The sequence below is a fragment of the Phacochoerus africanus genome, chromosome 4 (genome assembly GCF_016906955.1).
Source record: "Phacochoerus africanus isolate WHEZ1 chromosome 4, ROS_Pafr_v1, whole genome shotgun sequence".
In the NCBI taxonomy this organism is placed as follows: Eukaryota; Metazoa; Chordata; class Mammalia; order Artiodactyla; family Suidae; genus Phacochoerus; species Phacochoerus africanus.
In genome coordinates, this window is record NC_062547.1 from 77,759,526 (window position 1) to 77,787,344 (window position 27,819).

The following is a 27,819-nucleotide window of genomic DNA, read 5'->3' on the forward strand; positions in this document are numbered from 1 at the left end:
CCTCCCGCCCAGGTGAAACCCAAGAACTCCAGGCCCTAGGGCTGTTCACACTGTTTATTCGCTTCTCTGGGAAAGTCGGGAACACGGGGCCTCGTCACACATCGAAAGCATAGGGGCGGCAAGGGCACTTCAGCGGAGGCTCACAGCTCGAGGACGGGGGCGGACTAGGGGGGGGCCACGGCCACCGCGCAGGGGCACTTCCGAGAGGCCTCTCCCCCAGCCGCCCAGGGGCGGGGCTGAGACGGGGACCCAGGCTGCGGTCCAGGGCGGGCCCCCGCACCCACCCTAGGAAGGCGGGCGTGGCCTGGGTTCTGGGCACTACAGGCTCCGAGGGTGGGGCCTGCTCATCACGGCCCACGCGGGAGAGGGTCTGCGAACGCTTGCGTGCGCCAACGGGCCTCTTGGGTGTGGCTGCAGCCACGGAGACGTGCACATCCGGGTGTCAGCCGCCCCTGGGAGGGGTGCCCTCGCCCCTTCCAGTGATGGGGGGCAGGCACACATCAGGCTGCGCAGCCAATGGGGGTCTCCGGCTGCCACCCGGGGAAACTCCCCGCCCCGGGCCAGGTGACCCTCTCCACCACCTGGAACTCGCCAAGCCCAGCAGAGCTGGCGGTGGGCCTCGTCTCTGGGGTAGGGTTGGCAGGACCCAGGACCCCGGTTCAAGCAGGCTGGGGAAGGGGGCCATGGCGCTCCCCCAGGGTCCCTGAATTAGCACCAGGAGGAAGGAGGGCCCAGTGGGATTGGGAGCTCAGGAACAGGGGCTCACATGGCCCAGCCTCGTGCAGGAGGCTCAAGACTCCCGGCCCAGCCCGGGGGGGTAGGGGTGGGGGGGGTGTCACAACCCTCCCGCGTTGGGGGCGCGTCTCCAGGCTCCATCATCCACCGCCTGCGCTCAGAGAGGGCGTGGAGAGAGGGGCCCATCAGGCGGGGCGGGGGGGGGGGGGGCGGGGCCGAGGGGGGTTCCGACTGCATTCCAAGACCTTGAGCCCCGCCCCTGGAGGCAAGCCTCTGCTCTGCTGCCTGAGATAAAGACCGGGGACCTCGGCCAAGGACCCCACCTCCGGGGCTACGCCCCCAGAACCCCTGGCTCCCAGGATCCCCTCCGGCGGGGGACCCCTCAGGGACCTCATTGGAGGTGGCAGGAAGGCACAGGCAGGAGGCCCAGAGGGTGGTGGGCTGGTTGGGGGCTGCGACGAGGCCCCAGGTCACACCAGCCAGGACCGCCATGGGCGAGAGCCGCATCTGTGAAGCTGCCGTGACACGGTGACATGGGGAGGGCCCTCGTTTGGGGAGAAGCGGGTGTGTCCGTGTCTCTCCTACCAGGCGTGGGTGCACGGCTCAGTGGCTTGGGGGTGTGTGGGGGGGTGATGGGATGGGGAACCCCTGTCCCTCTCTTTCCAGTGAAAGAAAACTCAGGAGGAACGTGTGACAACACAGCATGTCCTGGGCCCGTGACTGTGGGTGGAGGGTGGGCAGGCGCCGGGAAGGCGGGCTGTGGGTGTCTGGTACGGAGGGCAGGGCCGGGGTCAGGGGGCCGGGCAGCTCACATTATGGAACAGCATTTACAGCGCTGCTTCTTCATGTCCAGGTCCTGGGGATCGCTGGCAGGGGCCTCAGGCCCCACCTGGTTCTCCTCCCTGGAGCCCTCGGTGGCCAGGGGCTCGGCCGCACTGCCATTGGGTGGGGCGGGCTCCTTGGGCTCAGCAGCGTCCTCAATGACCACCAGCTCCGCGGTGATCGTGTCCTGCAAGCCCAGTACCTTCTGGGTCTCCGCCTCATCCTCCACGTTCTGGTAGCCCATGAAGATCATGGTGACTGGGGGCTCCTGTCCAGGCTGGATGCCCGGCGGGCCGGAAGTGGCCTCACCCGGCTGGGCCTGAACACCTGTGATCTCCCGCCTGGAGGGCGTGGTCCGGACCACCTCCTCCGACGGTCCCCGGGTCTCCGGTGCAGCCGCCGACCCCGCCTCGCTCAGCGTGACCTCGTCTGCCTTGTGGATGAGTTCGTCCACCTCAGAGGAGCTCAGCGGGTGAATTCCATTCTCAGCAGTGCCATCCACTGCATGGACCACTGGTGGGGAGAAAGACAGGGTGAGGTGGTTCCCAGACAGGGAAGGCCTGGCAAGGCGGAGTCACCTCTAGGCTAAAGGGGAACCATAAACTAAAATTACCCCTTTGGAGCCCAGTGACCATTAAAGCTCTTACTGAGATCTGTGGACCCAAATCGGTGCACAGGGGAAGTTTTATAGGCACCGAAGTATATGTTAGAAACAAGAAGGAATAGCTGAATTGGGATTTTCTGGTGTTTTGAAGCATTTCTGTATTCTCCAGCTGACTTGTTCCCCCATGATCACCATGCAAAGTAGGTCTGGTTTGTTTGTTTTTCCATTCCAAAGAAAATGGAGTTCAGAGAGAGATGGGAAGTACTAGCCCAGGGTCACACAGCTGGCTGGGTCTGGACCATGATCTTTCTCCCAGTCTAGGCATGTTTCCCTTCATGTGGATTTGTTCGGATCCTGATTTCCTCCTTCCTGGAGTCCGTGCAGATGATCTTAAGAGTTTCGTTTATTCACTCGTCTCTGTTTTTCGGGTAAATACCCCAAAGGCTATACATGTTGGTTGCTGTTCAAGGACTGTATTATGTCATTCTTTCCAGTGTAAATATCATTTCCATTTTGATTGACTGCCTCTTCTTTTAGATTTTGTTTTTTTTCTTTTTTGGATATCCTCGCAGCATATGGCAGTTCCCAGGCCAAGCATCTAATCCAAGCCAGAGCTGTGACCAACGCCACCACTGTGGCAATGCTGGATCTTTAACCCACTGCACCTGGCCAGGGATTGAACCAGCACCTCCACAGAGACAAGCTGGATCATTAACCCACTTTCCCACAGTGGGAACTCCAGAGAAGTGTTTTTAAACTGGGGGGAGTGGGAGACTGTGGTCCAGGAACACAGACTAAGACACAACCTTGTAAAAGCACCCCGTCACTTTCTGAAAATGCTCCACCTATGGTTGGAAAGAATGTATGTTTCCCATTGGGCAGAGTTTTCCACGTGCATGCAAGCTTGTTAAGTGTATTTGCCCAGTCTCCCCAGGTTTCTTTTTTTTTCTTTCTTTCTTTCTTTCTTTTTTTGTCTTTTTTTTTTTTGGTCTTTTTTTCTAGGGCTGCTTCCCGCAGCATATGGAGGTTCCCAGGCTAGGGGTCAAATTGGAGCTGTAGCCGCCGGCCTACACCTGAGCCACAGCAACTCGGGATCCGAGCCACGTCTGCAACCTACACCACAGCTCACGGCAACCCCAGATCCTAAACCCACTGAGCAAAGCCAGGGATCGAACCCACAACCTCATGGTTCCTAGTCGGATTCGTTAACCACTGCACCGCCACGAGAACTCCATCTCCAGCTTTCATCATCTATGTTTCTCTGACCCATCATTTTCTAACCTGCGTTGCAGCCTCTAAAGACCAGACTTCAGCTCCTGGGAGGGGTCACGGCTGTGGCCTGATGCCAGCTCCAGATCACAGCTCTGCAAACTCCTTCTAGAAACACAACTGTCCAGCTGCTTGAGGAAGAGGCAGGGGACACACCAGGCGCCCCAGAGACTCACCTCCTCCCTGGCCAAGGGTCAGAGCTCTGGTTTCTGGCTTCTGGCCAGAAGGAAAATGCTTTCATTCTCAGTTTCCAAAGCCCTAAGGATGGGTGTTCACGCTTCAAGGCCATGCAGTGACTTTGGGCTGGAGGCCCAGTGGGCGGAGTGTGTTTCCGGGACTCAGAACCCAGCTAGGGATTTCCCACTGGCCACTGCCCCGAGGTAGGAATCCGACCCCTTGGCTGCCATGGAAACAGATCACCTTCTCATTGCTAAGCAACCAGAGTCCAGTCTGGCAGGTCCTGAATCCCCAGGGGTTGGGCCAGGCCAGGGGTTGGGCCAGGCTCAGTGGCCCAGGTGAGGACCATCTGTGAACATGGGCATTTCCTCTGCCCTTTGGCCCTGTGTGGTCATCCCTTCCCAGGAGACAGGGCACTGGGACTTGCCCAGAACCCCACAGTGTTACGTAAGGGCTGAAGCTGGGATTCCACTTGGATAGACACCCCAAACCACTGCAGAGCAGGGCTGTGACAGGACCCCTTTAACAGCATCCTGGACATCCCAGAGACTTGAACAACCTCTAAGAACACAAAACCACAGTGAGACACCACTTCACACCCACTGGGATGGCAACCCATAATTTTTAAATGGTCCATGATAAGGGTTGTTGAGGATGTGGAAAAACTGGACCCCTCAAGCCTGGCTGGTGGGAAGATAAAATGGCACAGCCACTGCAGAACACACCCCAGCAATTCCCCAGATGGTGAAACATAAGCCATGACCTGCAGTTCCACTCCTAGGTATCACCCAAGAGAAATGAAAACATACGCCCACACAAAAACTTGTGTAGCATGCAACGAAAATGTGGAACTATCCCAAACATCCGTCAACTGATGACTGGAATTAAACAAAGTGCAGTCCATGCACATGCTGGAGTATTACTCAGCCATAAACTGTAAGCATGGATGAACCTGGACAATGTGATGCTCAGCGAGAGAAGCAGACACAAAAGGCCACAGAGTGTGGGATTCCATGGATGCGAAACAAAAGGCACATCCACAGACACAGAGAGTGGGTTCCTGGTTGTCATGGTGGGGACAGGGAGTGATACGGTTTCTATTTGGGGAACAGAAATGTTCTGGAATCAGGTACGTGGTAAATATTCTAAAACTCACTGAGTTGTATGGGTGTCCTGAATCCTTTATCTCCAAATTCCATCTTCTCATGGGGGCAGCATTTACAGACTTGCTAATGGTCCCTGAGGCTGAGCTGTGCTAATTTTTTTTTTTGTCTTTTTTTAGGGCCAGACCTGAGGCCCATGCGAGTTCCCAGGCTAGTGGTTAAATCGGAGCTGTAGGAGCCAGCCTACACCACAGTCAAAGCAACAATGGATCCTTAACCCACTGAGCAAGGCCAGGGATTGAACCCATGTCCTCATGGATACTAGTCGGGTTTGTTACCACTGAGCCATGACGGGAACTTGCTGAGCTGTGCTGATTTTATGCTAACCTCAAGGGATCAGGTCTCAGGTCCCCAAGTCCTAAAGAAAGGAAACATTTGCCTTGATTTCAAATGTACGTTTTCTTTTTGGGGGGGGGGGAGGTCTCAACTGCAGCATATGGAAGTTCCCAGGCTAGGGGTCAAAATGGAGCTGTAGCTGCCAGCCTATGCCACAGCCATTGCAATGCCGGATCTGAGCCTTGTCTGTGACCTACTCCACGGCTCATGGCAATGCCATATCCTTAATCCACTGAGCCAGGCCAGGAGTTGAACCCATATCCTCATGGATACTAGTCAGGTTCTTAACCCACTGAGCCACAATGGCAACTCCTCAAATGTACTTTTTGTTTTTGTCTTTTTAGGGCTGCAACCTGTGGCATATGGAGGCTAGGGGTCAAATTAGAGCTATATCCACCAGCCTATGCCATAGCCACAGCAACACCAGATCCAAGCCACATCTGCAACCTACACCATAGCTCATGGCAACACCAGATCTTTCACCCATTAAGTGAGACAGGGATCGAACCTGCATCCTCATGGATGCTAGTCGGATTCATTTCCACTGAGGCAGAACTGGAATGCCTCCTTTTTTTTTTTAATGTCTTTTTTTTTTTTTTTGGCTGTGCCCGCAGCACGTGGAAGTTCCTAGACCAGGGATCAAACCCAAGCCACTGCAGTACAATGCTAGGTCATTAACCCACTGAGCCACCCGGGAACTCCCTAGCATCTTCTCATAACATTGTCTTTACTGGAAGTTCCCTGGTGGTGCAGCTGTGGAGGCACGGGTTCAAACCCTGTCCTTGGAACTTCCACATGCCCCAGGTGCAGCAAAAAAACAAACACAAACAAAAAAAAACCCAAAAAACACCATCATTACTAAGATGGGTTTGTTTCTTTTCCTAGCATTATAGCAAACATTGCCCCAAACTTCCCCTCTCCTACAAGTCATGCCAAAAGTAAGCAAAAGTTTAAGTGCCATGAAGTTTATAAAACTGCTGTCTAAATACTGATGGATTTTATGCTTTAAAGGAAAGGTTTTCTTAGTTTAGAAAAAAAAAAAAGTGACTTTTACATTCTGTGAATTCTATAGAGAGTGAGGCAGGTATTCTGGAGCTTCTACCTTCTCCCGTGTCCAGCCTGCCCCCCTCCCACCTGCCAGAGGGAACCCTAAAAGCAAACCAGAGTTCCGCACCACAAACCCTGCCACCTCTATCCACCCCCAGTCTGCATCAGCCCCACCGGCTCTTCTCTGCACCCCAAGCCCAGCAAACTCAACCCCACCTCAGGGCCTTTGCACGTGTTGTGTCCTCACCCAGACGCGGCTCCCCCACACCCAGCGTGCACCTGCTCACCTCCTCCATGGAGCCTCCTGCCCCCTCCCTGCCCCGCTGGACCCTCTCCTTGTCCCCTACACATCTCTGGGGTGTTTTGTAGCCTTTGTCACAATGGTCATGATTTCAGTGAGATATCTGCGAGGTGGGGATTGAAGAGCTGGCAAGGAAGCACCCAGGACAGGGCAAGTCCCACGCAGGTTTAGCAGCCTAGCCTCTGGCTCTGAGTCAAACCAGAGGCATCAGGCTATGGTGGGGTGGGAGCGGGGAGTGGGTGGGGCAGAGGCACGTACCTTTGGTCTCGTCCTCGTAGACCTTGATGCCCTGGGGGGGATGCTCCCGGGGGAGCACGGTGGCGCTGGACAGCACCCGGGTCTCCCCTGTCACCTTGTCCTTCTCCACTGTGATCTCCACCGAGTACATGGCTGGCACGAGAGGCACCGGTCACACCGAGGCCCCCCTGCCCATGTGCCCCCCGCCAGGCTGCAGCCAAGCCAGGGAGGGGAGCTGGCAGCGCAGAGCCAAGCAGTGGGTGCCCTGGTGGCCCTCCCCCGCTCAGCAACCTTCCGTGGCTCCCCAGCGCCGCGGGTGTCGGGGGTGTACTCCTACACTCAGCATCAAGGCCCACCTGGCCACCCACCTCATCTGCAAAGGCTTAAACCCTTTCAAGCAGAGGCATGCTTTCCCCCTCCAGCCTAATTCTCCTGTGGGTGGGCACTCGGGCACTTGCCCATGTCCTGGATCGCACATTCTCTGACTACTGATGTGTGGTATTCTAATCTGCTTCACTGCCTGAGGGATGGTGCCCTCTGGAAAGGAAGGGCCGTCACCCCTCAGGGCCACAGCTCAACAGCCAGCATCTCCCCTGCCTCTAAAGACATCTGCTTGGCAAACACCACATGGAGACTGAATCCTAGCAGTGAGCCCAGCCCCCCTACTCCCCCAGCCCTGCCTCCACGCCTCCGCTTTGGGTCCTACCAGGACCCCACATCACCACTTCCAAGACCCCTCCCCACCTGTCCCTCCTGGGTCTTCCTACTTCTAGCAAGAACACCTCCCTTTTCCCTCCTCTCTCACCGCCCCACCCACACCCCTCCTCGTTCATCAGCAAATCCTGGGGTGCTGCCTTCAGAACACTCAGCACCTGCCCACTGTTCGCCCCTCCACAGCCCCTGCTGGGGGAGAGTTGCATCACCCCCACTATTCCTCCCCATCTTCCGCCATCCCTCCCCCGCCTCTGTCACACGCAGCACCCCCCCACCATCCTCCCAGGCCATATGCCCCACCATTTCCTTCACTCTTTCATTTCACGCCCCCCGCCGCCACCCCCACCACCGCCACCATTCTGCACCCTGTCCCTGACCAGCGCAGACCGCTCTGCCCCGGCTCCCTACGCCACCCACGGCCTGCTCTCCTAGAACCACCAGAGGGCGCCCATGAGCACCAAGTGGGCGCATCCCTGCTCTGCCCACAGCCCCTGCCCTGCCGTGTCCACTCCCCATGCTCACCTCCTCCCTCTGCCCCTCACTCGTTTCACTGCAGCCACCGACACGGGCCTCCCCACAGTTCCTCACACCCGCCCAGCACAGTCCAGACCCGGTGCGGACTCAGGCCCTTTGCAGAGGCAGTGCCCCCTACCTGTGCGCCTTCTCCCCAGTCTGCATGTCTTGCTCAACTGTCACCTCCTAAGTGACGCCTCCCCTTAGCCCTCTGATTAAAGTTTGAATCCCCTCCAGGGTGCCACACTCTGCCTTATTTTCTCTGTAACTTAACTGCCCAGGCTTCAGCCCCCATTGGAGCACCGGCTCTCCCACACTATGCCCCTCAGCCTGGCACACAGAGGTGTTCCACAAGCACGTGAGTGACCAAGTGAGTGAGTGAGTGAAAGCTATGTAACCCCATGTCCATACATAGCCTAACACCCTGCCGTTGGACATACAGTTGGGTAGATTGTGCCTGGCTCAAGGTCACAGGCTGGGTGGACACATGGGGGCCTCTGGCTCAGTGCTGGCCAGGGTTACTCTAACTGGCACTGAGGCCCTGAAGGTGCCCCCACCTGCTCTGGGAAATGCTACCCTCCACCTCCTTCCTCCTGGAACAAAACTCCACCTGCACCAGGCAGGAGACCCTGGGCCCCTGCCACCCCCTCCCTCCCTGAGTGTGGTCACATCCTGGTCTTTCCCTTCCTGGTTTCCTACCCCCCAGCCTACACCAATAACAGCAGCAGCAAGCTTCTGCCATTTTTAATGACTTCTTATCACTTTCAGGATTGGGTTTGTGCTGGGGTCTGGGCACGGGGCCAATACAATCCCACCCTCCAGGTGCCTGCAGTCCTGGGATCAAGTAGAGATTTGAACACCACCTTGCAGAACGCCGAGCACTTATTCCGACTCTGCCCTGCTTGGTCACCTCCAGGGACAGGGCGCTCACTCCCTATCCTGGGCAGGCCCAAGGATGGTGAAGGAGGGAAGATTTGTAGCGAGCGTGTGCAAGCCTGTGTCCACCCTCACCAGTCCCCAAGAGGTTAAGGGGATGGAAGCCAGGAGTGGGCATAGAGTTAGAGCCGCCATGCTAGGGGGCCCATCTTCTTGGGGAAGCTGGGCCAGCTGGTGACAGCGGTGCCAAAGCAGAAGTGAATGCCTAGCCCCACCCAGGCTCAGAGCTGCTATCTAGATCTAGCTGCCACCCCCAAAACCACAACCCCCAGCTGCCCAAGGCACACTGCATCTGACCTCATCCCTCGTCCCACCAGGCTCCCCAGGGCTGACACTTAGCCCAGGACAGTGGCTGGACGCGGGCCCCAGCCTGGGGGCCAACCCACCTGCCTTCATCATGGTGGAGCCTTCGACCATCCTCATGGGGGTGTTGGAGATTCGCTTTTCTGCTGGGGGGAAGGGGAGAGATGGATTCAGAGGAGAGACACCCCCAGACACCCACCCAGATACCCGGACCCTCCCCCTAGCACATGCATACAGCTGGACCCCTCCACACACATGTGCATGCCCAGACTCCAAAGACACATGGAAGTCTTCCCCCCTAAGGAAACACTCCAGCCCCACAGTCCACTCCCGTCTTTTGGCCCAAATGATTTTCACAAAATCCCTGAGAGGCCTGTGTGGATTTTTTTTTTGATTATTAATTTTTAATTCCACAGTAAGACAAGAAGACACTCTCTCCTCATGAATAATTAACACATGACAAATCAGGCCAAAGACACTTTTGGCCACCACCTCCAGTCCTGGCTGGGGGCCCTCCTTCCATGCTTTCCATGCAGAAATAGACATGCTGAATATATATTTTAAAATATAGCTAATGTTAAATAAGTATAATGTACTTAAAAACCTATTTAATAAACGGCTATAGTTATAGCTAAATGTTTTTTTTTCTTTAGAGCCACACCCAAGGCATATGGAAGTTCCCAGGCTAGAGGTTGAATCGAAGCTATAGCTGCCAGCTTACACCACAGTAAAGCAGGATCTGAGCCGTATCTGCGACCTACACCACAGCTCAAGGCAACCCCGGATTCTTAACCCACTGATTGAGGCCAGGGATCGAACTCGCATCCTCATGGATACTAGTCGGGTTCGTAACCCACTGGGCCACAATGAGAACTCCTTCCTGGGCTTTTTTTGTGTTTCTTGGACAACAGCCTTCTGCATCTGTGTGCATGGGACCTTGGTCCTTTTAAATGGTGCAAGATCTCCAGATGGCCAGGACTTTGATTTCTCATTCCCACTGACCCCATTTTACACAGAGGAAAACCAAGTCCCACCCACCAGCCCTGGAGCCCAGAAGAAGTGGGCATGGAACAGGGACAGGGCTGGCCAAGGCAGGCACCCCGTGTGCACAGGATAAACCCAGGACTGCGCTAAGACCTCAAGCAGACACGCCCCTGGAAGCCTGCTTCCTCATTTGTAAAGGGGTGCTGCAGCAATCCCATACCAGAGACATTGTGAAAATTAGATGAGTGATGTTGAGGGGAACTGGGCTCAAAGCCGGGGCTCTCCTAGAACAAGGACAATAGGAGCTGTTATTCGCTACATCTGTCACACCTTAAAGTCACCCCTGCCTGCCAGTCCCGTTATGGCCACCAGAGGGCGTCAGGGCCCGGTCCAGCCCTTCTCAAGACGTACCTTTGGGCGTGCCCACGGGGGTCTGCAAGAAAGAACAGAGAGGGGTCAGGCGTGCCAGTGCCAGCTTCCGCTGGCCAGGGTCCCACCCGTCAAGGCAGGAGCCTGGGAAGGGCCTGGCTCAGCAGTGATCCCATGACAGGTACTGTCTCCTCCTGGACCATACCCCACCCCGCCAAGGCCTGTGACAGCCAGAACCGTCCCTGCCTGCACAGAAGCCTCCTGGGACTCCCAGCGCTGGAGACAAAGTCCAACCTTTCCTGATGACCCCCAGAGCTCTCTGTCTGCCGAGCCCTGCCTACCGGCCTCTTCCCCCTCTTCCTAGCCCTGGTTGGCCTCCCTCGCCTCCTCACTCTTCCCCGAACACCATTTGTGTGTGATGTCCTTCCACTTGGAAGTCCCTTCCCAGATATCCACTTGGCTGGCTCTGCACTCAGCTCCCTGCCCCCATCCTGTGGTGGTCCCTCGGGTTAGCACATTATTTACCCAGTCAGTGCCAGTCTTCCCCCAGGAGGTGGGCATCATGAGGGCAAAGACCACACTAGCACAGTCTGTCCTCAGTCAACCTCACTGAAAGTCCCCTCTCAACTTGAGTCCATGCCTGGTGAACTCCTTCCTACTCAGCCTTCAAAACCCTTTTTCTTTGGGAAGCCCACCCAACCCTCCCATGAATCAGACCCCGTGCTATGTCTGCAGTTGCCTGATACATGCCAGGCTGCCCACACAGCAACAGCTCAGGGAGCCCAGGGCCTGGTCTGCACCCTCCCAGTCTGCCCCAACCAAGCCTTGACAAGCAGTGTGGGCAGGTCTATAGGTTAAACTGAGGGATACCCTCGGATACAGCTCATCTGGGATGGCAGTAACAACGGTGGGGAAAGAGGAGGTGTGTCCCACAGGCCCCTTGAGTCCTGAGGACAGCAAAGGTGGTTGAGAGACCCCTCAATCTGTGTTAACCTACTGTGGCAACCACAAGCTTAGGGCCCAGAGCTCCAGGATCTGGTGTCATCTCAGCCTGGTATAAATATCACACCCTAGAATCAACAGCTGAGTCCAGTAAAGACCACTCTTTAGCTGTGTGGCCTTCAGCTGGACTCTCAACCTCTCTGGGCCTCAGTTTTGTCTTCCATCAAACAGACACTGCTCCCACCTGAAGGGGCTGCTGAGAGAGCTAGACAGGTGACACCTGTGTGAAGGGTGACAAGCAGGTGGTGTTCAGGTCAAACCCTCTATCCATGAAGCGCCTGTCTTCCACTGAAGCCCATGTCCCCCCATGACACTCCTGCATGGTGGGGACACTGAGGTCCAGGGAGGCAAAGCAAAGTGTGCAGGTCTCACAGCTGGGAAGTGGCCAGGCTGGGATTAGGAGGTGCTGACACCTGCACGTGCCACCTGTAACAGATCTCTGGATCTGGGACCCTCTTACCTGCTGAGCATTCAGATCCACTTCTGCCTTCCGGTCCTCCTGGGCAGGGCAAGGGGCGGGGACCACAGGGCCAGGGCTGGGGGCCACCTGGGTCTCCTTGACTGGGGCCGGCAGGGTGTCCGCGTTCTCCAGCTCCTCGATCTCCTTCTCCAGGCTGGGGGTGGGGTGGGGGTGGGACAGGAGATGACCACCCTGCAGGGCACTTCTGGTGCCCAGCACTTCCCAGCCTGACCCGTAAGGGCCCCCTTGACTTGGACGCTTCCTAACAACCCTGTGAGATGTTCTCCTTTCCTTCCCACTGGCAGGAAGGGAAAGGGAGGCACGGAGCAGTGCCAGCAAGCAGCAGAGTCCGGGTCTGAACCCAGGCCGGCGGGTCCACCAGATCCTTCACTGCCTGTGTCACCGTTTACTCCTGTTTGCTTCCAACACTCTCTTTTTTCCCCACTCAAATACATGTATTTCACAGGAAGCTTTATCGCTCCAGGGAAACTGGAAAAACCATGTCCTTTCCAATTACTGGAAGATAATAGTACACACAAACACAGTGAAAACAAAACTGGCATATTCAATCTCTCCCGAGGCGTCACCCGCCTGAGGCTTTGGGCTGCAGGCATTAAAGGTGCTCAGCGCTGTGGAGACATTTTCCTGAAGGCTCAGGACAGACAAGGGGCAAGTCTGTGGTCCTCTAACAAAGTAAGTCCAGATCAGCAGACTGGACACAGCTGGGGTCAGCCTGGAGGGCAAGGACAAGTGGGCAAAATGCAGGTGTTGGAACCTCCCGAGGAGGGTGTTGTCCTAGGAGGAAAATCAAGGCTCCTCCAAAGGCAGCCACACAGTAGGGCTCAGGGCCACAAGGTAGGGCTCAAGGGAGGCCCTCCCCCGCCCAGGGCTGCACCCAGCAAGGTGGGGTGGACAAAAGCCCACCTTGTCCCACCCCCAGCAGCTGGTCATTCCCAGAAACCTCCCATCCCATCTGCAAGGGCCCCTCAGCCTGCTCAGGCCCTCCTGTCTCTCCCAGACCTGTCTGCCTCTACCTGAGTACACAGGTCACAGGTGGGGAATGAGGCCCAGGAGGGGAGTCCCAGGCAACGCTCACTACTTTTTTCCAAACCAAATCCATCTAGATAGGATCCCCAGGCCCCCACGGCGCGGCCGGCCCCCGTGCCTACCGGGCAGCGGGTCAATGTGCTGTAGGCCTGGCACACGCCTCTGGGGCCTTCCCTGGCCCAAAGGACGTTGGAATTTTGGCCGTCACTTCCCTCCTCCTGACCCCCGCTGACTCTCGCCCGCCCGGAAACTCCTCCGGGGCCTTTTGTCCCAGCCCAGGGAGATGGTCACTTTCCCTGGCCTGTCCCCTCCCCTGGCTTCCTGCAGGCCCAGCCCCGCGGGCCTCTGGGGCCTCCATTAGCCAGGAAGAGCCAGTTGGGCTGGCGCCAGGAAGCCCCCGGGGAGGCGGGCGGCTCCCAGCGTCAGAGACGGAGATCATCCTGACTCTTCAACCTCTCACGCCTGCTCTGCTGGGGTGTTGGGAGGAGGAGTTACACAAGCAGGCTCCCCAGCCTTGGTGGGAAGCTCCCTCCGCCCGCCTGCCGAGCGCCCTTCCCCAGCACCGCCCAGCCCGCGGCCCCGCCCCCGAGCCCCGCCCCCGAGCCCCGCCCACCTGGCGATGGATTCCTCCAGGAGCCTAGCCTTCTGCTCATCCTCCTGCATCTGCTTCCTCATGTCCTCGTCCCCCTCCGAGGAAGAGGACGGCGTCCCCTCCAGCAGCCAGCGTTCCCGCAGCGCTTTAGACTGGGGCAGTGGGGGCCAAGGTCAAAGTTAGGGCCAAGCTGAGGTCGGGATCAGAGTCATCTAGGCCCTCCTGCCCTCCCTGACCCTGTCTCCCGGCCGAGGCTGCCGCCCCCTCCCCGGCCCAGGTCCCACAGAGACCTTCAGGTGCTGCAGCTGCCTCCGGTCGTCCTCCAGCTGCCGGCGCCTGTTCTCCACCTCTGCCTGCCGCCTCCGCTTCTCCTGAGGGCGGACCATGGGTCAGCACAGGTGCAGACCTCGCCACAACCACCCCAGCTTTACCCATATGGATCCCGCTTTTTCTACAGATGGCACGCACCTGGCCCACTGGACCCCCAACCTGTCCCCACATCCCCACCACAGCCTGCCCTCCACCTACCTCCCAGCCTGCCCCCCACCTTCCCCTCAGCCTGAACCCCAGCCTGCCCCCCCACCTACCCTTCCAACCTGACCCCCCTTCCAGCCCGACCCCCACTACCCCCAGCTTGCCTCCAGCATAAGGGCAAGGTCCTATTACACGCCAGCCTCAGTTCCTCACTGCAGGCGGGCATGCAAGGGGCTCTAAGGGACTCTCAGTCTAAGAGCCCACATATAGGACTAAGGGGTCTCTATATTTTCATTTTGTGGGGAAGTGCCAGCAGGTTCTGAGTCCCAGGGCCCCTAGGCTGGGTGTGGGGAGCCCCTCAGAGCCCAGGTTCCCCCAGCCTCCCCCCACTGGCCACACAGTCCTGGGGAGCAGGACAAACTCACTGCGATGGCCTGGAGCCTCTCCTGCTGGGATGTGGTCTCTGCCGCCAGGATCCTGGGGGGACAGGAAAGGTCAAGCGGGGGTCCACCTCAGCTCTGCTTTCAGCAGATCCAGTTCAAATCCCCACCCTGCATCTTCCTGCTCAGTGAGCGAGGCAAGGGATTTGGTCTCCCTGAGTTTCCCCTCTGTAAAGTGGAACCCTTCCCCACCCCCCTCAGAGGCTGCACTGTCCTCTCCATCCAGCCTTATTAGCTCATTAATTCTCCCAGCAAACCCTCCTGTCACCCCCTTGGGGCTGGGCCAAGGGACAGGAGGAGTGAGTCCCTGTCTAGAGACCTAGGAGGGGTTTGGGAAGGAGAGGGCATTGAAGCTGGGCTCTGAAGGAATACATAGTAGTTCCCTGGGAATCAAAGCCAGGAGAAGAATGTCTCCAGAAAAGCTTTATGACCCTTCTGCCCAGACTGAGGGACTGACCAAGACAGCCCCTCCTCAACCTCAGGGTTCTCCAGCCCTGGGAAGGACACAAGGAGGAGGAAGAGGAAGGACCCCTACCCCCCACCCCCTGGCCTTGCAAAGTTCTCAGTGCTTTCCTGGGATTTCTGGTGCTTCTCACCCTGGCCTCCCCTGGAGTCTCCCAGGACCCCACAGGCCCAGAGAGAGCTGAGAGCCTCCCAAGGACACACAGCAAAAATGGGGTCAAGGTGAAGCTCAACCCCAGCCTCTCCTTCTCATCCAGTCCATGTTTTTGGAAAGCCCATGCAGTGTAGTCTTAGACTGAAACTGGGATGCAACAGGACCTGGACACAGGGCACCATGGCCAGATGCACTTAAAGGGACAGGACTTCGTGCCGCTGACAATCTGGGGCCTTCTGCAGGGGTGCAGGGGCAGCAGGAGACCCAGATCCAGGAGGAGGCCTCATCCCTGCCCCTTCCCTCTGCTCTCCAGCACCCCCTCCTCACCTGGGGGGAGGGGCTTTTGAAACTGGACCCCCTCCGTTCCTGGCCTCGGGGTCCCTGGCAGCTGCACACAGTAGGTGCAGAGTGAAATACCTGGTAATGACCTCACGTTTCCAGGGCTTCTGGGTCAATGCAAAAGTGGGTTTTGAGCCTGAGTGGGGGGCTTCTGGACCATCTTCCTCAAATCCAAAACGACCACAGGGCCATCATGGGAGAGGGCCTGGTGGGCACAAGGGGGAACTGGGCAGTAGGAGCCAGAACCCCCTCCTGCTGCTCATATGTCCCCAGCCCCTTATCTTGAAAAGGACTGAAATTACAGACCACCCTTTGGAGACTGTCCACCCCTTGGCCTTGGATCAGGGCCTGGAGCCGGCCTACGATCTCCAAAGACCCTCTGCCCCTCTGGGCCTCCGTTTCCCCATCTGCACAGCCCAGCTTTAGACCCTCCCACTACACCGCCCCTCCCCCTGTGGTTCAGAAGAGAAATGGGCCTAAAGTGACATAGTGTGCTGGGTCTACCCCAACCCAGGCCCCTGCCACTCTCAGGCGGCTGCTCAGTGGAGATCTGTTCTGGGCTGCAGTGTCCCATCTGCCTGCCCCACTCGGGTTCAGTTTCCTGGCCTCGCTGAGACCTGCGAAGTCATCTTGCTCCCACGCCCCAGCCAGGTGACCCCACCCAGCTCCTCCCTTCCTGTCAGGCAGCACCTGCCCCATCTGTGCCTCCCAGGGGCCCAGCAGCAGCTGCACCCTCTGCAGCTTCCTTCTCTCTTTCCTCAGAGAGGCTGGGTTCAGCCAGTTGGAGTTCAAGAAAGGCTTGATCCAGCTATCCAGCTCCAATGCCCTTTAGGGCCAGACCAGGTAGATTTCTGGATCTTCCGCATGACCCTGTGTGATCTGTATAGTGTGCCACCCCTGGTACTCCCCACACAGACCCAGGCCTCACTTCTTGCAAACCCCGTATTTCCCACCCCAGTCCAAGCCTCTACCATCACCTGCCACCTCCCTGTCCTCTGAGAGTCCATAACTAGAGCCTGCTTCTCTAAACAAGCATCCAAACTAGTCGCTCTCCCCCTCTCAAGTCCTCTGGCTCCCATTACGCCTTGAAAGAAACCACAAGTCCAGCCTAGCCCAGCTTCCATCCACCTCTCAGCTCTCATGCCCTCTGCTATCCCTCTAGCTCACTCTGTTCCGGCCACCAGGACCTCCTGGCTGTGCCTGCACTGTACCAAGTTCCTTCCTGTCTCAGGGCCTTTGCACTTGATGTTCCCTCTGCCTGATAGGCTCTTCCCATAGCTGGAAACTGAGGTCCAGAGGAAGTGAATCACTTGCCCAAAATCATACAGCTAGGAAGTGGATTCAAACAACAACTGCCTAGTTCCAGACTATGCCACAGGCCTTCCCTTTTCCCAGCTCCAGTATGGCCACCAGCGACCCATCCACGAAGGAGGCAGAGTTTGGGAAGGAGCATAACAGCTGAGACCCCAGTGCAAACAGGGTCACAGGAGACAGAGTGACCAAGCCCCCTAATGCTGGGTCTGCACCCTGGTGGGCATGTGGCCATTCAGGGCAGACACAGGAACGCAGGGATAGCCCTAAGGCCAGCTTGCCAGACTGGAGACAAGGCAGGCAATGTCCTCACTGGGGCGGCCAAGCCAGGTCAGGGGAAGGTCAGGCCGGCCCAGGAAGAGAATTTCCATCCCTCCCCATCAGGGTCGCTGTCACAGCCTGAGGGGCGCAGACTTCCTGTCCCCCAAAGGTACCCCTCCCCAAGCCCGGGGGGCGCCAGAGCCGCCCCAGCCCACCCAGCCCCAGGCGCTGCCGCCCTGGGTGATGGATGGCGGGGCCCACGGGAGGCGGTCGCCCTGGCAACCGCGCCATCCCCATGGCAACGCCTAGGCCCGCAGGCGCGCGGGGGTGGGGCCGGCGCCAAGCATCTCCCGCCCCCAGCCCGGCTCTGGGGGGCTGAGGGGCTTCCTGCCCTGGGCCTCAGGGGCCGCCTAAACAGGCTAGTATTTGGAAGGGTAAGGGGTCTACCCCACCCCAGCTGCAGGGAGCGGGAGGGCTTTCCTTTTTGGTTGTAGGAGCGCCAGCCCAGGGAGGGGCTTCTATCCAGGAAGGGTCTAGACCCGCCCTTAGCGCGAGGCAGCCAAGGTCAAGCCAAGATAAGGCCCAGCATCATAAATCCAAAAAGGAAAACTAAATAGGACGATGGAACCCTAATATAAAACAGCAATACAATAGGAACTCCTTCCCCGAGCTCACCATTTTTGCGGGCGGATCTCAGCCCCTTTACAGAAGGGGAAACTGAATCTGGGGAGGAAAGGGGTCTGCGAACATTGGCTAAGCGTCCAGTCTCCTGAAGACCCTAAGAGGGTCTTAGGGATGGTTATGGCTGTTTTAGCAATGAATGAACTGAAGCATCTAAATGGTGAAGCGGGTACTTGGACCCAGGCAGGCAGGCAGGCTGAGGGGAAGTGAGGGGGCACTGCAGGAGTGCAGGGTCTCCCGGAGCTGGCCGGGGCCGGGTTGGTCAGTGGGGTGGTTGGGACAATCACTCGGGCTCAGTGAGTGAAGCAAAGGCCAGAGGACAAAAGATTTTACAAACTGGGCGCAGAAGCCACAGCCGAGTTTTAACTAAAATGCAAGGGGAGGGTTTAGAGCTGCAGGGCAGCTGCCCCCGCCGGCTGTGTAACCCGGAGCAAGTCACTAGCCTCTCTGAGTGACGCTGGGAGATGGGCCACAGCTCGCAGCGGCTGGTAGGGGGACCTGCCCTTAGCCAGGACGCCCACCATCAGCACGCGCAGGCGTCTGGTCCTCGCGCGATTATTTTTACGGCGCTTGTAGCAAATTCTGGGCTAGAGCAGCCTTGTGGGCGGCTCAGGACTCGGCGAGGGCGTCGGCTGCAAGCGCGTGAGATAATCCTGCTCCAGGAGATGAGCTAAGAGACCCAAACCCAGCGGGCCAGGCCTCAGCTTTGCGGGCGTTTATTTTTTAAAGGCCCGGAGAGGTTACGCAAGCGGCCCACGGTCACCCAGCGGGCAGGAGGGGCCGGGCAGGAGGTCGGGGGCGAGAGGCGGGGGTCACACTTGTCCTTCCAGAGCCCACGCCCCGGCAGCTCTAGCCTGAATGAGGGGGTCCCGGCCCAGGCAGGCGTGGAGCCCAGCACTGGAACATTCCTGTGCTAATTGAAAGGAAACAGCTGACAACGACTTTGGCCATGGGGGGGGGGGAGGCAGTCATGCGCAGCAGGGGTGGGGGGTGAGAGGGAGCCCAGCGTCCCCTTCCCCCATTGGGTGGGGGATGGAATTGGGGAAGCGGTTCCAGCCCCAGCCTTTGTCCCTCCTAAGTGCCAGCACCTTCTCTGCTCCAGAGCCACCCACAGCCCAGTCACCCTGAATGAACCTCAGCCTCTCAGCAGCCATTCAGGCCCCTGTGGTTCACCCCTCATGCTGAAGTTCCCAATCTTCCCCTTTCTCTCCTCCACCTCCAAGCCCAGCTCAGATACAGTCGCCTCTTTCAGGAAGCCTTCCTGTGTCTCCTCCCCTCCTCCGCCTTCTCCAGGCCCCTCAGCACTCAGCACAGGTGGGCCCCCGGGGCCACTGCTATCACTGGTGAAGTGAACAGCCCATGAGGCGTGGACTTTCTAGAGGTTTAAGGCAGAGAACAAGGTCGGAGCACGCCACATATCCCAGGGAGCAAAACTGTTGCCTATTAACCTGGGCTGGGGAGGGGCAGAACTGGACCCTGCCCTGGGCCCTCACAACAGGAAGGTGGTGGGGCATGCCTGCAGGCACTGACAGGCCTTCTCCAGCTGCAGAGGCCAGCCGCAAAGACCCTCACTCAGCTCTGGTCACCTTGTTGCAGACGATCCCACCTCAGGACCTTTGCACGGACTGTCCTCTGCCTCGGACACCATCTCCATAGAGCCACGCGCTCCCTCAGGCCTCTCTTCAGATGCTACCTCCTCTCCCAGGCTTCCTCTGACCTCCCAATGAACCCTGGCACCCCCCAGCCCTCACCACCAGGAAACATGTAATCATTTTACCTATTTTATTTCCCCACGAGGACAATAATTGTCTCTTTTTGTCCCTGCTGGTGTCCCCAGCACACAGTACACAACAGGTACTCAATAAATGTCCCCTGGGCCAGCGAGTCAATTAGGGTCCTTCCATTTCCAGAAAAGGCCCTCACCTAAGGGTTCCCCAACCCCTGTCCCACTTCTGCCACCCCCATGACTATCTATCCTATGACCAGTTCTTTTTTTAAAAGAACCTCACTCTGCATCTTACATTGATCTAAAACTGGACCTGGGCTCCCCACCTCCAAGAGAGGACAAGGTACAAGCCCCAATCACCTTGGAAGTGACTTACAAATTAATATCTAAAGCAGCCCAAATGCCCCTCAATAGATGATGGATAAACAGTGTGGTCCCTTCACACACAGGAGCATCACTCAGCCTGAAAAGGAGAGAAGCCCTGACACTCGCTACCACGTGGACGGACCTGGAGACCACGATGCTCAGTGAGAGAGGCAGACACAGAAGGACATACAGTGTGGGATTCCCTGGATGGGAAACGTCCAGAACTGATGCACATCCACAGACAGAGGGTAGGTTCCTGGTTGTCAGGGGCTGGGGGTGACTGCTCATGGTGACGGAGTTTCTTTTGGGGAGATGAGATGTTCTGGAATTGGACAGATGTGATGGTTGCACTACTTTGTGGATATAATGAAACCCAGTGAATCCTACACTTTATTTATTGATTTGGCCGTGCCCTCATCATGTGGAAATTCCCAGGCCAGGGGTCGAATCTGTGCCACAGCTGCAACCAGAGCCACAGCAGTGACAGTGCTGGATCCTTAACTGGATGCGCCACCAGGGAACTCTGAATTGTACACTTTAAACAGATGGATCGTGTGGTGTATGAATATGTCAAAATAGCTGATAAGAATAAATATATGTGTATAGACAGTAGAAATGCTGACCCTCTCACCGCAGCTGTGCGGGGACCAGCACTGGATCCTGCCCACTCCACAGGGCATCGCAAGGCCCTGCCAGCCCCACCACAAGGCTCTCCACTGTCAGAGGACCTGCACACAAACTGCTCAGGGCATCACCTGCCCACTCCCTGCCTGCTGTTACTAGAAGTTCCCCACCCAGCCCTCGGCCCTCCCCTCATGCAGGCTGGGCTCCCAGCCCTGTTCTGTCCCACCATCCCCTTCTGTCTGTGTGGTGACTATCACCCAGCCAGTCTGGTCCTCATCTGTTGGCCCACCATAGGGCCCTGGACTCCCCTTCCAACACCTGGCCAGGTCCAGACTGTCCCAGCAAGGGGCTGGGTCTCGCACTGAGTCATGCCTGAAACCCCCTGGGCAGGAGACAGACACCGCAGCCCAGGTCAGCCCTCCTCAGACACCAGGACCTCCACTCAGCCAGCTCACGCCACACGGAGAGCCCCTCTGAAACACAGCCAGGCTCCTCTAGCCCCCAGCACATCTGGGCACCGGGCCATCTGGTAGGCCATTCTGACCACCACAAAGGCCTGAAGTTGGGTGTACACCACCCAGACACTGAGCCCCACCACCCCTCCCCAGCTCCGGCCCTTCTCCACAAGCTCTCCTGCTGTACCCATCCAGGCCGAGTCCAGACTTGCTTTTCCTGCCCTCGCCCATCAGCTTCTTTCTGGTGCCTGGGTCAGAACGTCACTCATCCCCTGCTCAGACACCATCCGTGGCTCCCTGTGGCTCCCCCTCTGGAACCTGTAGGCCCAGGAGGACCCAGCCCCAGGAGAACAAACCAGAGAACACTCCTTTTTCCCCAAATGTTTCCCACCTCTGGGCCTTTACACAGACCAGTCTCTCCACCAGGTACACCCATCTGCCTACCTGGGTATATACCCTCACATATCTTTCACAGAAAAGGTCCATGACAGAAGAGAACAGAAAAAGGTCTCACACCTCAAAGGAAACCCTCCATGGGCTCACCCAGACCCCTCTGATTCTGCATAGGACAAGGGTGGTCAGCAAGGAGTATTTCCTAAAGAAACAGATGACAGGCTTCCTGCATAGAGAAGGAATGGCAGGAATAGGTCCAAGACTTGCCAAGAGAAGATGGGATTTTTTTAAAGAAAATTAACCCATTTTCTTGCATCAAATCTCAAGAAACTTGATGATGGATGGCCTCCCCCCCGGGGGGGGGGGAGCGGGGCAGGACCCCTGTGGGTGGTCCTTACTGGCCCAATCCATTCAGCACCCACCCTCCCCTGGCTGCACCCAGCCCAGGAGGGGGCTGGGTGAGCTCATGACTCCACTCGCTCACCAGATGAGAAGAGGGAGGTGGGAGAAGAGGAGGGGCGTGACCACAGTCATGGGAGCGAAGACGCCCCCTCTCCATGCCCACTCCTGAATCAGCAGTCACAGAAGGGGTCTGGGGGTGGGTGCAGGGGGCAGGTGCCACCAGGAGCCCAGACCACATCAGCAGATTGTCCAGTCCTGATGTGAGGACACCTGGGAACCCCTCCCCCAGAGCCCACAGCCCCTGGACACAGGAAGGTACCAAGGCCCTTGCCCCAGCCTCCACCCTGGCAGCTGAGAGGATGGCCCAGGAGCAAATGCTAGTACCACCCCTTTCCCGTTGTGTGGCGTCGGGCACGTTGTGTCACCTTCTGTGCCTCAGTTTCCCCACCTCACGGGGGCGTTTTAAGGACCAAGCATCTCCACATGGACAAAGCTCTCAGAAAAGGGCCCAATATACAAGAAGTGCTCAATGATTGGCCCAGTACACAAGAAGTGCTCATTGATTGATAAGTAAATAAATTATGCCTGCACTTCTCAAACTACTTTCCCTGTTTCTGTCCCTCCTTCAGCATGACCCCAGCATTTCCTCCCTTCAAATCCAATGAAATGTTACATTGTTACCAAGCCTGAGACAACCAGAAAGTCTGGCCACAAACATCAGAGTAAAAACATTAAAAAAAAAAAAAATGCAGTTGCCACTGCGGCTCGGTGGGTTAAGAACCTGACTGCAGTGGTTTGGGTAGCTGCAAAGGCTCAGGTTCAATCCCCAGCCACATGCAGTAGCTTAAAGGATCTGACCTTGCCACAGCTGGGGTATGAGCCACAGCTGCAGCTCTGATTCAATCCCTGGCAGGGGAACTGCTACATGCCGTGGGTGTGGCCATAAAAAAAATAGACACAATGAAAATAAAAACTTGTTATTAAATTCAATTAGCACTAGATCCTGCTGCCTTTTAACTGGTTTTGCATCTCATTAAAAAGGGAGATAAGCAAGTGTGAAAAACGTTAAGGACCCTGTTAGCACCCAATTGAGACTTTCTACTTGAAGTGGTCCAGGCCTCCAGGCAGGAAGGAATCTGGGAAGGGAAGGTCCTGACCCAGTTCTGCTCTCCTGCTCCCGAGGGGTGGGATGGGGGGGCCATCCCAGCCTCGCCCTCACCCAGGGTAGGGGTTCGAGCATCTGAGAATGGCCACCCCCAGCCAAAAACCTTTATTTTACCAGCCAGAGCCTGGGGCTCCTAGAGGAGCAGCACCTCACCTCCCACCTGGGGCCACATATCGACGTGCACCCAGTTCTGTTAGCCACCACGCCCCATCCTCGCCCCACCTTTAGAGCGCCACCCACGTCCCCCATCACCTCACTGTCAGTCACTGGCCGCACCCACGGCATGTGGAAGTTCCTGGGCCAGGGACTGAACCCGAGCTACAGCAGCGACCCAAGCTTCTGTAGTCACAACTCAGGTTCCTGAACCTGCTGCACCACAAGGGAACACCTTTTAATTCTTAAATCAATGAAAATTTGTTTAATCCTTAACTGAACGAAAATTTGTGGAATTCCTAAGTGTATTTTTACAAGAAATTTTCCAGCACCACCGTAAGCCGCCACCATCTCCCATGACTCTGGTGGTAAAATCCATGGAAATGGAAGGAGATAAATGATTATGTTCTAGCGGCTGTTGCTTCGGTCCTCATGGAAAAGGACGAAGAGCCAGGCAGGGGCAGGTGTTCACTTCAGGCAGCACCAGATGGAGCCTCTCCCCACCCATCATCACCCAGGCGCTGGGGACAGGCTTTCGGCTATTCCAGTCCCAAATCTGCACCCAGAAAAGCCAGTGATCTGCCTAATGGGGGTGGGGGTGGGAGGGCACAGCTGATCCATGACCATGAAGGCCTGGGGGCAGGGCAGCAAGCACAGGGGTTGGGGGGGGCCTCTTGGGCTGTGTGCCCCCCGGGGTGGTAGCTGTCCCTCTCTGGGCCTCAGTATCCCCTCTGAGAATGAAAGGGCTGGTGGGAAAGGAAACAATGGGGTCCATCCAGACTATCTCTTTCCTCTGCTCTGAGTGGGCGTTTCCTCCCTTTTCACCCCTCCTCCCCCTAGGCAGCCCCCTCCCCACAGCCACACCCTGCCCAGGGCCTGCTGCCAGGAAGCCGAGGCTCCCCTTGGGCCCAGGGAGAAGAGCAGATAAACAAGTGTGGGGGGGGACGCAGCAGACAGGTCTGGGCCCTGGCTCCCCTGAGCCCCTGGCTGGGCTCCCGGGCTGGTGTGGGGAGCGGGCTGGGCTTTTGTCTGGCTTTTCAAAAGCAGAGGACACAGGGTGTAGCCTTCCCGGGGAAGGCAGGTGGGGGGCTCCCACCCCGCTGAGGGTGCGGCGGGCCATGGGTGAATCCCTGGAGGAAAGTTGCAGGCTCAGAAAACACGCCCAGTGGGAAGGGAAGGGGAGTGAGCTGGGTGGGCTGGCGGTACCTCCAAGTCCGGGCCAGGCAAGATGGGCCATACAGGGTGGGGACCTAGCCCAGACGGGGGCAGCTGCTGGCCTTGGGACAGGGTAGGTGGGCTGCGGGGACACCGAATACCCCCTATCCCACCCTCTGCCCATGTAAATACACCCCACAACCTTGCAGCGCCCACCTGTGGGAGTAGGGGCGTGGGGGACTCCCTAACGCCAGGGAGGGAAATGACCACGCACACTTACTGGGCACCTGCTTGTGCAAGACCCCGCCCCCCGCCCCGCTGCCTTCCCATACGCTCCTCATCCAAGCCCCCAGACCCAGGACGCCCATCCCATTCACACGCGGGCAGCCGGCTCTCGGCTACACCATTTGGGGCCCCGCCTTGGGTACACTCTCCCTTGGAGGGGATGAGACCCAAGCTCCCCGTTAGAAAGCAGCTGGAGCTCTGGTGTCACACGCATCCCAGACCCCGAAGTCTGGAGAAAAGACCTCGAGTTCCGCGGAAACCTGGGACTTCTGACGGCTGGAGCTCGGGGCAGCACTTAAGGCCCGTGGGGAAGGCAGCCCGCGACGGAGGGCTGGCCGGTGCGCGTCCAGGGCGCAGGGCGCAGCGAGCTCCGGCTGGGGGTCGGGGAGTGAGCTCAAGGCTAGGCGGTGCAATGGGGAGGGGTCGCCCCATCGCCCAGGGCGCCGCCCGGGGGACCCACAGGTGGAGGAGGGCTGCGGCCTGCTCAGGGGGCGCAGGCATGGCGAGGGCGGAGACACAGCACCCCCATCCCCCCGCACGCACGTCCCGGGCTGCCCCCAGCCACCGCCGCCGGAGTCCCGGTGAGCCCGTGGGCTGCCAGGGAGGCCTCAGGGCTGGTACGGCCCAGCCCGAGTCCCTCCATGGCCGAGCGGGGGTCCCGGAGGCCCCCGCCATCTCCCTCCTGCGCTGGGGCCGCGACGCCCCAGTGGCTGGCAAGAGCCAGGGCCCCAGCCTCCCCAGCGCCCCCAGCCCGAGCGTGCCTACTCACTCCATTTCCCCGCCGAGGTCTGTGCGTCCGCGAGGCCGGGCGGGGGCGCGGAGGCGCGCGGGAGCTCCGGCGGCCGGCGGGCTAAGGCCTGGTGGCCTGGTCTGTGCGGCGCGGGGGCGGCGGCACCGGCGCGGGCATCGCCCCGCGCGCGGCTGTTTATTGTCCGCGCGGCGGCGGGCGCGGGGGGTGGGCTGGGCGCGCGCGCCGCCGCCGCCGCCGCCGCCGCCGCCGCCGCCGCGTTTCGCTCGCGCCCCCTCCCGCCGGCTCCCCGCCTCTCGCTGCCTCCCGCGCTGCGCCTCCTGCCGGCCGCCGCCGCCACGCCTCCGACACCGGGCGCCGTCCCGCCTGCCCCGCCGGAACCTCCGGCCAGGGCGGCGCCTCCTCCCCAGGCTGCCCGGCCCATTCATTCCTTTCCGATTCATTCCGATCACTCCGCACGGGGCTGATCTCAGGCCACGCCAGTCTTGGCGTCTGCCTGGGACCCAGACGGGACCCGCCAGCCATCCCGCCCCTCCGCGGCTCCTGGTTCAGAGAGAGAGCAGATAGAGACAAAACCCCGGGGAGGTCCGGAAGGCCACTCCGAGGGGCGCACGGCTCTGCCGCAGACAGAAGGTCGTGCAGACCATCTGCGGGAGTGTATGTCTGGAGAAGGACATCCAGGCGCAGACACCATGAGCGCAAAAGGGACTGAGCCAGACCTGTTCGAGGAGGCATAATAACAGCAATTGCTGGTTTTCTGAGCACTGGCTGGGCTCTGGGCCTGGTCCTACAGTTGGGTGAGGATTAAGGACTCAAATCTCCCCCACAGCTGCCACGGAGCAGACAGGGCTGTGTGGTCAGAGTGAGTGAGGTTGTCGGGGAGGGGGCAGGGAGAACTCACATTTTATCTTGAGAGCACTGGGGAGCCACAGCAGAGTTTAGAGCAGGAGAGGGGTTAACTGGTGTGTGTATGTGAAGGCCACTCCCATTGCCAGGTGGGGAGTGGATGAAGTAGGGCAAAGGAGTTGGGGGGGGGGCGCTTGGAGGCCAGAAGAAGGTGAGCTGGGAACCCCAGGTATATGGCGGAGGCTGCTCCAGGTTGAGAACCAGGTGGATTCTGGATGGCTCTTGGAGGGGGAGGCCATAGGATTGCCATGGGCTGGGATGTGGGATGACAGGGTCCTTGTCTGCAGCCTGAGCCCTGGAAAGACATCCTCACGTGAAGGGGGCTGGGAGATGACAAGGGGCATTGGGCAGCTGCACCCCCAGGCTGGAGTTCAGGGCGAGGCCCCACCTGGGCCAGAGGTGGGGGTCCCCAGGGTAGGGGCCTGGACGAGACCCCGTGGGGAGCAGGTTGCCGGTAGCAGAAAGAGGCACCTCAGTCTCCTCCATTCCCTGGGGTCTGTCGAGCTCTTCGTGCTGCACGTATCACCATATGGACCCCAAGGACCCGGAGAGAGGAAGGACCTGTCTCCACCACCATATTCTCTGAAAGACCCTGGCCCCTGCCCCCATCCCCAGGCCCTGATCATACTTCTTCAGTGGGGCCTTGGGACAGAGAGGGAGGGTCTTCCAAACCCCTTAGGGTTTTTGTAGAATGGTTCTGCTCAGCCTGCGCTCAGGAAATGGGCATGTAAAGGGAAACAGCCTTGGATGATCTTGGAGCAGGATGTGCCCCAGACTGAGGGGCGAGGACATGGCTGCCTCTCCTTCACAGGCCTTTGCCCCCCACCCTTACAATGAATGTACACCCATTTAGCAGGAAAACAATGAGATAAATTAGCAAACACAGAACAAACAAAAAGCCTTAGAAACATCTGGGGGCGTGGGTTCCAGTCCCTGGTCAGCTCCGAGTTGCTGTGGGACACTCAGTCTATTTCTTTCTTTTTTTTTCTTTTTTTTTGTTTAGGACCGCACCCATGGCATATGTAAGTTCCCAGGTTAGGGATCAAATCAGAACTACAGCTGCCGGCCTACACCACACCCACAGCAACGTGGCATACCAGGCAGATGTGCAACCTATACCACAGCTCATGGCAGGGCCAGATCCTTAATCCACTGAGCCAGGCCAGGGATCAAACCCACGTCCTCATGGATCCTAGTTGGGTTTGTTACCACTGAGCATAACAGGAACTTCTCCGTCTATTTTTTATTTGTTTTTTGTTTTTTTGTTTTTTGTCTTTTTGCTATTTCTTGGGCCGCTCCCTCGGCATATGGAGGTTCCCAGGCTAGGGGTCCAATCAGAGCTGTAGCCGCCGGCCTATGCCAGAGCCACAGCAACGCGAGATCCGAGCCGCGTCTGCAACCTACACCACAGCTCACGGCAACGCCGGATCGTCAACCCACTGAGCAAGGGCAGGGACTGAACCCGCAACCTCATGTTTCCTAGTCGGATTCGTTAACCACTGCACCACGACGGGAACTCCCCTGTCTATTTTTTAACCCCTCTGAGCCACACTGTCCCCTGTGTGTGGACAGAGTGACCACACACAAAGGACTTGGAAAACGGCCTGGCACACACTGGCTCAAGGGTTGGCAAACTTTTCTGTAAAGGGCCAGATAGTATCTTCAGCATTGCGGGCCAGCCACTGTGTCGCAAGGTCTTAGCTCTGCT

The 27,819-nt window shown here is 58.2% G+C and overlaps 1 protein-coding gene across 4 annotated transcripts; it reads right to left on the bottom strand.

Annotated features, from left to right (window-relative positions):
- Nucleotides 1–39: 39 nt before the first annotated feature.
- On the bottom strand, nt 40–25,389 carry PALM (paralemmin). Of its 4 annotated transcripts, none has more exons than XM_047777813.1 (9): nt 25,227–25,389; nt 14,511–14,562; nt 13,902–13,982; nt 13,633–13,763; nt 11,973–12,126; nt 10,553–10,574; nt 9,241–9,303; nt 6,713–6,844; nt 40–2,070 (listed from the first exon to the last, which is right to left on the bottom strand). In XM_047777813.1, the coding sequence occupies exons 1-9, from the start codon at nt 25,229–25,231 to the stop codon at nt 1,544–1,546; spliced, it is 1,167 nt and encodes a 388-aa protein (XP_047633769.1). In that variant the 5' UTR covers nt 25,232–25,389; the 3' UTR covers nt 40–1,543. The 4 variants fall into 4 exon arrangements, with proteins under 4 accessions (XP_047633769.1, XP_047633770.1, XP_047633773.1 ...); XM_047777814.1 differs by having other exon boundaries at nt 9,241–9,300; nt 25,227–25,382; XM_047777817.1 differs by lacking the exon at nt 6,713–6,844 and having other exon boundaries at nt 9,241–9,300.
- Between the last annotated feature and the right edge of the window lie 2,430 nt (nt 25,390–27,819).

Excerpts from the sequence above, each read along its gene's own strand:
- PALM (XM_047777813.1), bottom strand. Across the intron at positions 6,845-9,240 it reads CTCCACCATGATGAAGGCAG|CCATGTACTCGGTGGAGATC; the intron begins GTGGGTTGGCCC and ends CTCTCGTGCCAG. Across the intron at positions 2,071-6,712 it reads CTACGAGGACGAGACCAAAG|TGGTCCATGCAGTGGATGGC; the intron begins GTACGTGCCTCT and ends TCTCCCCACCAG.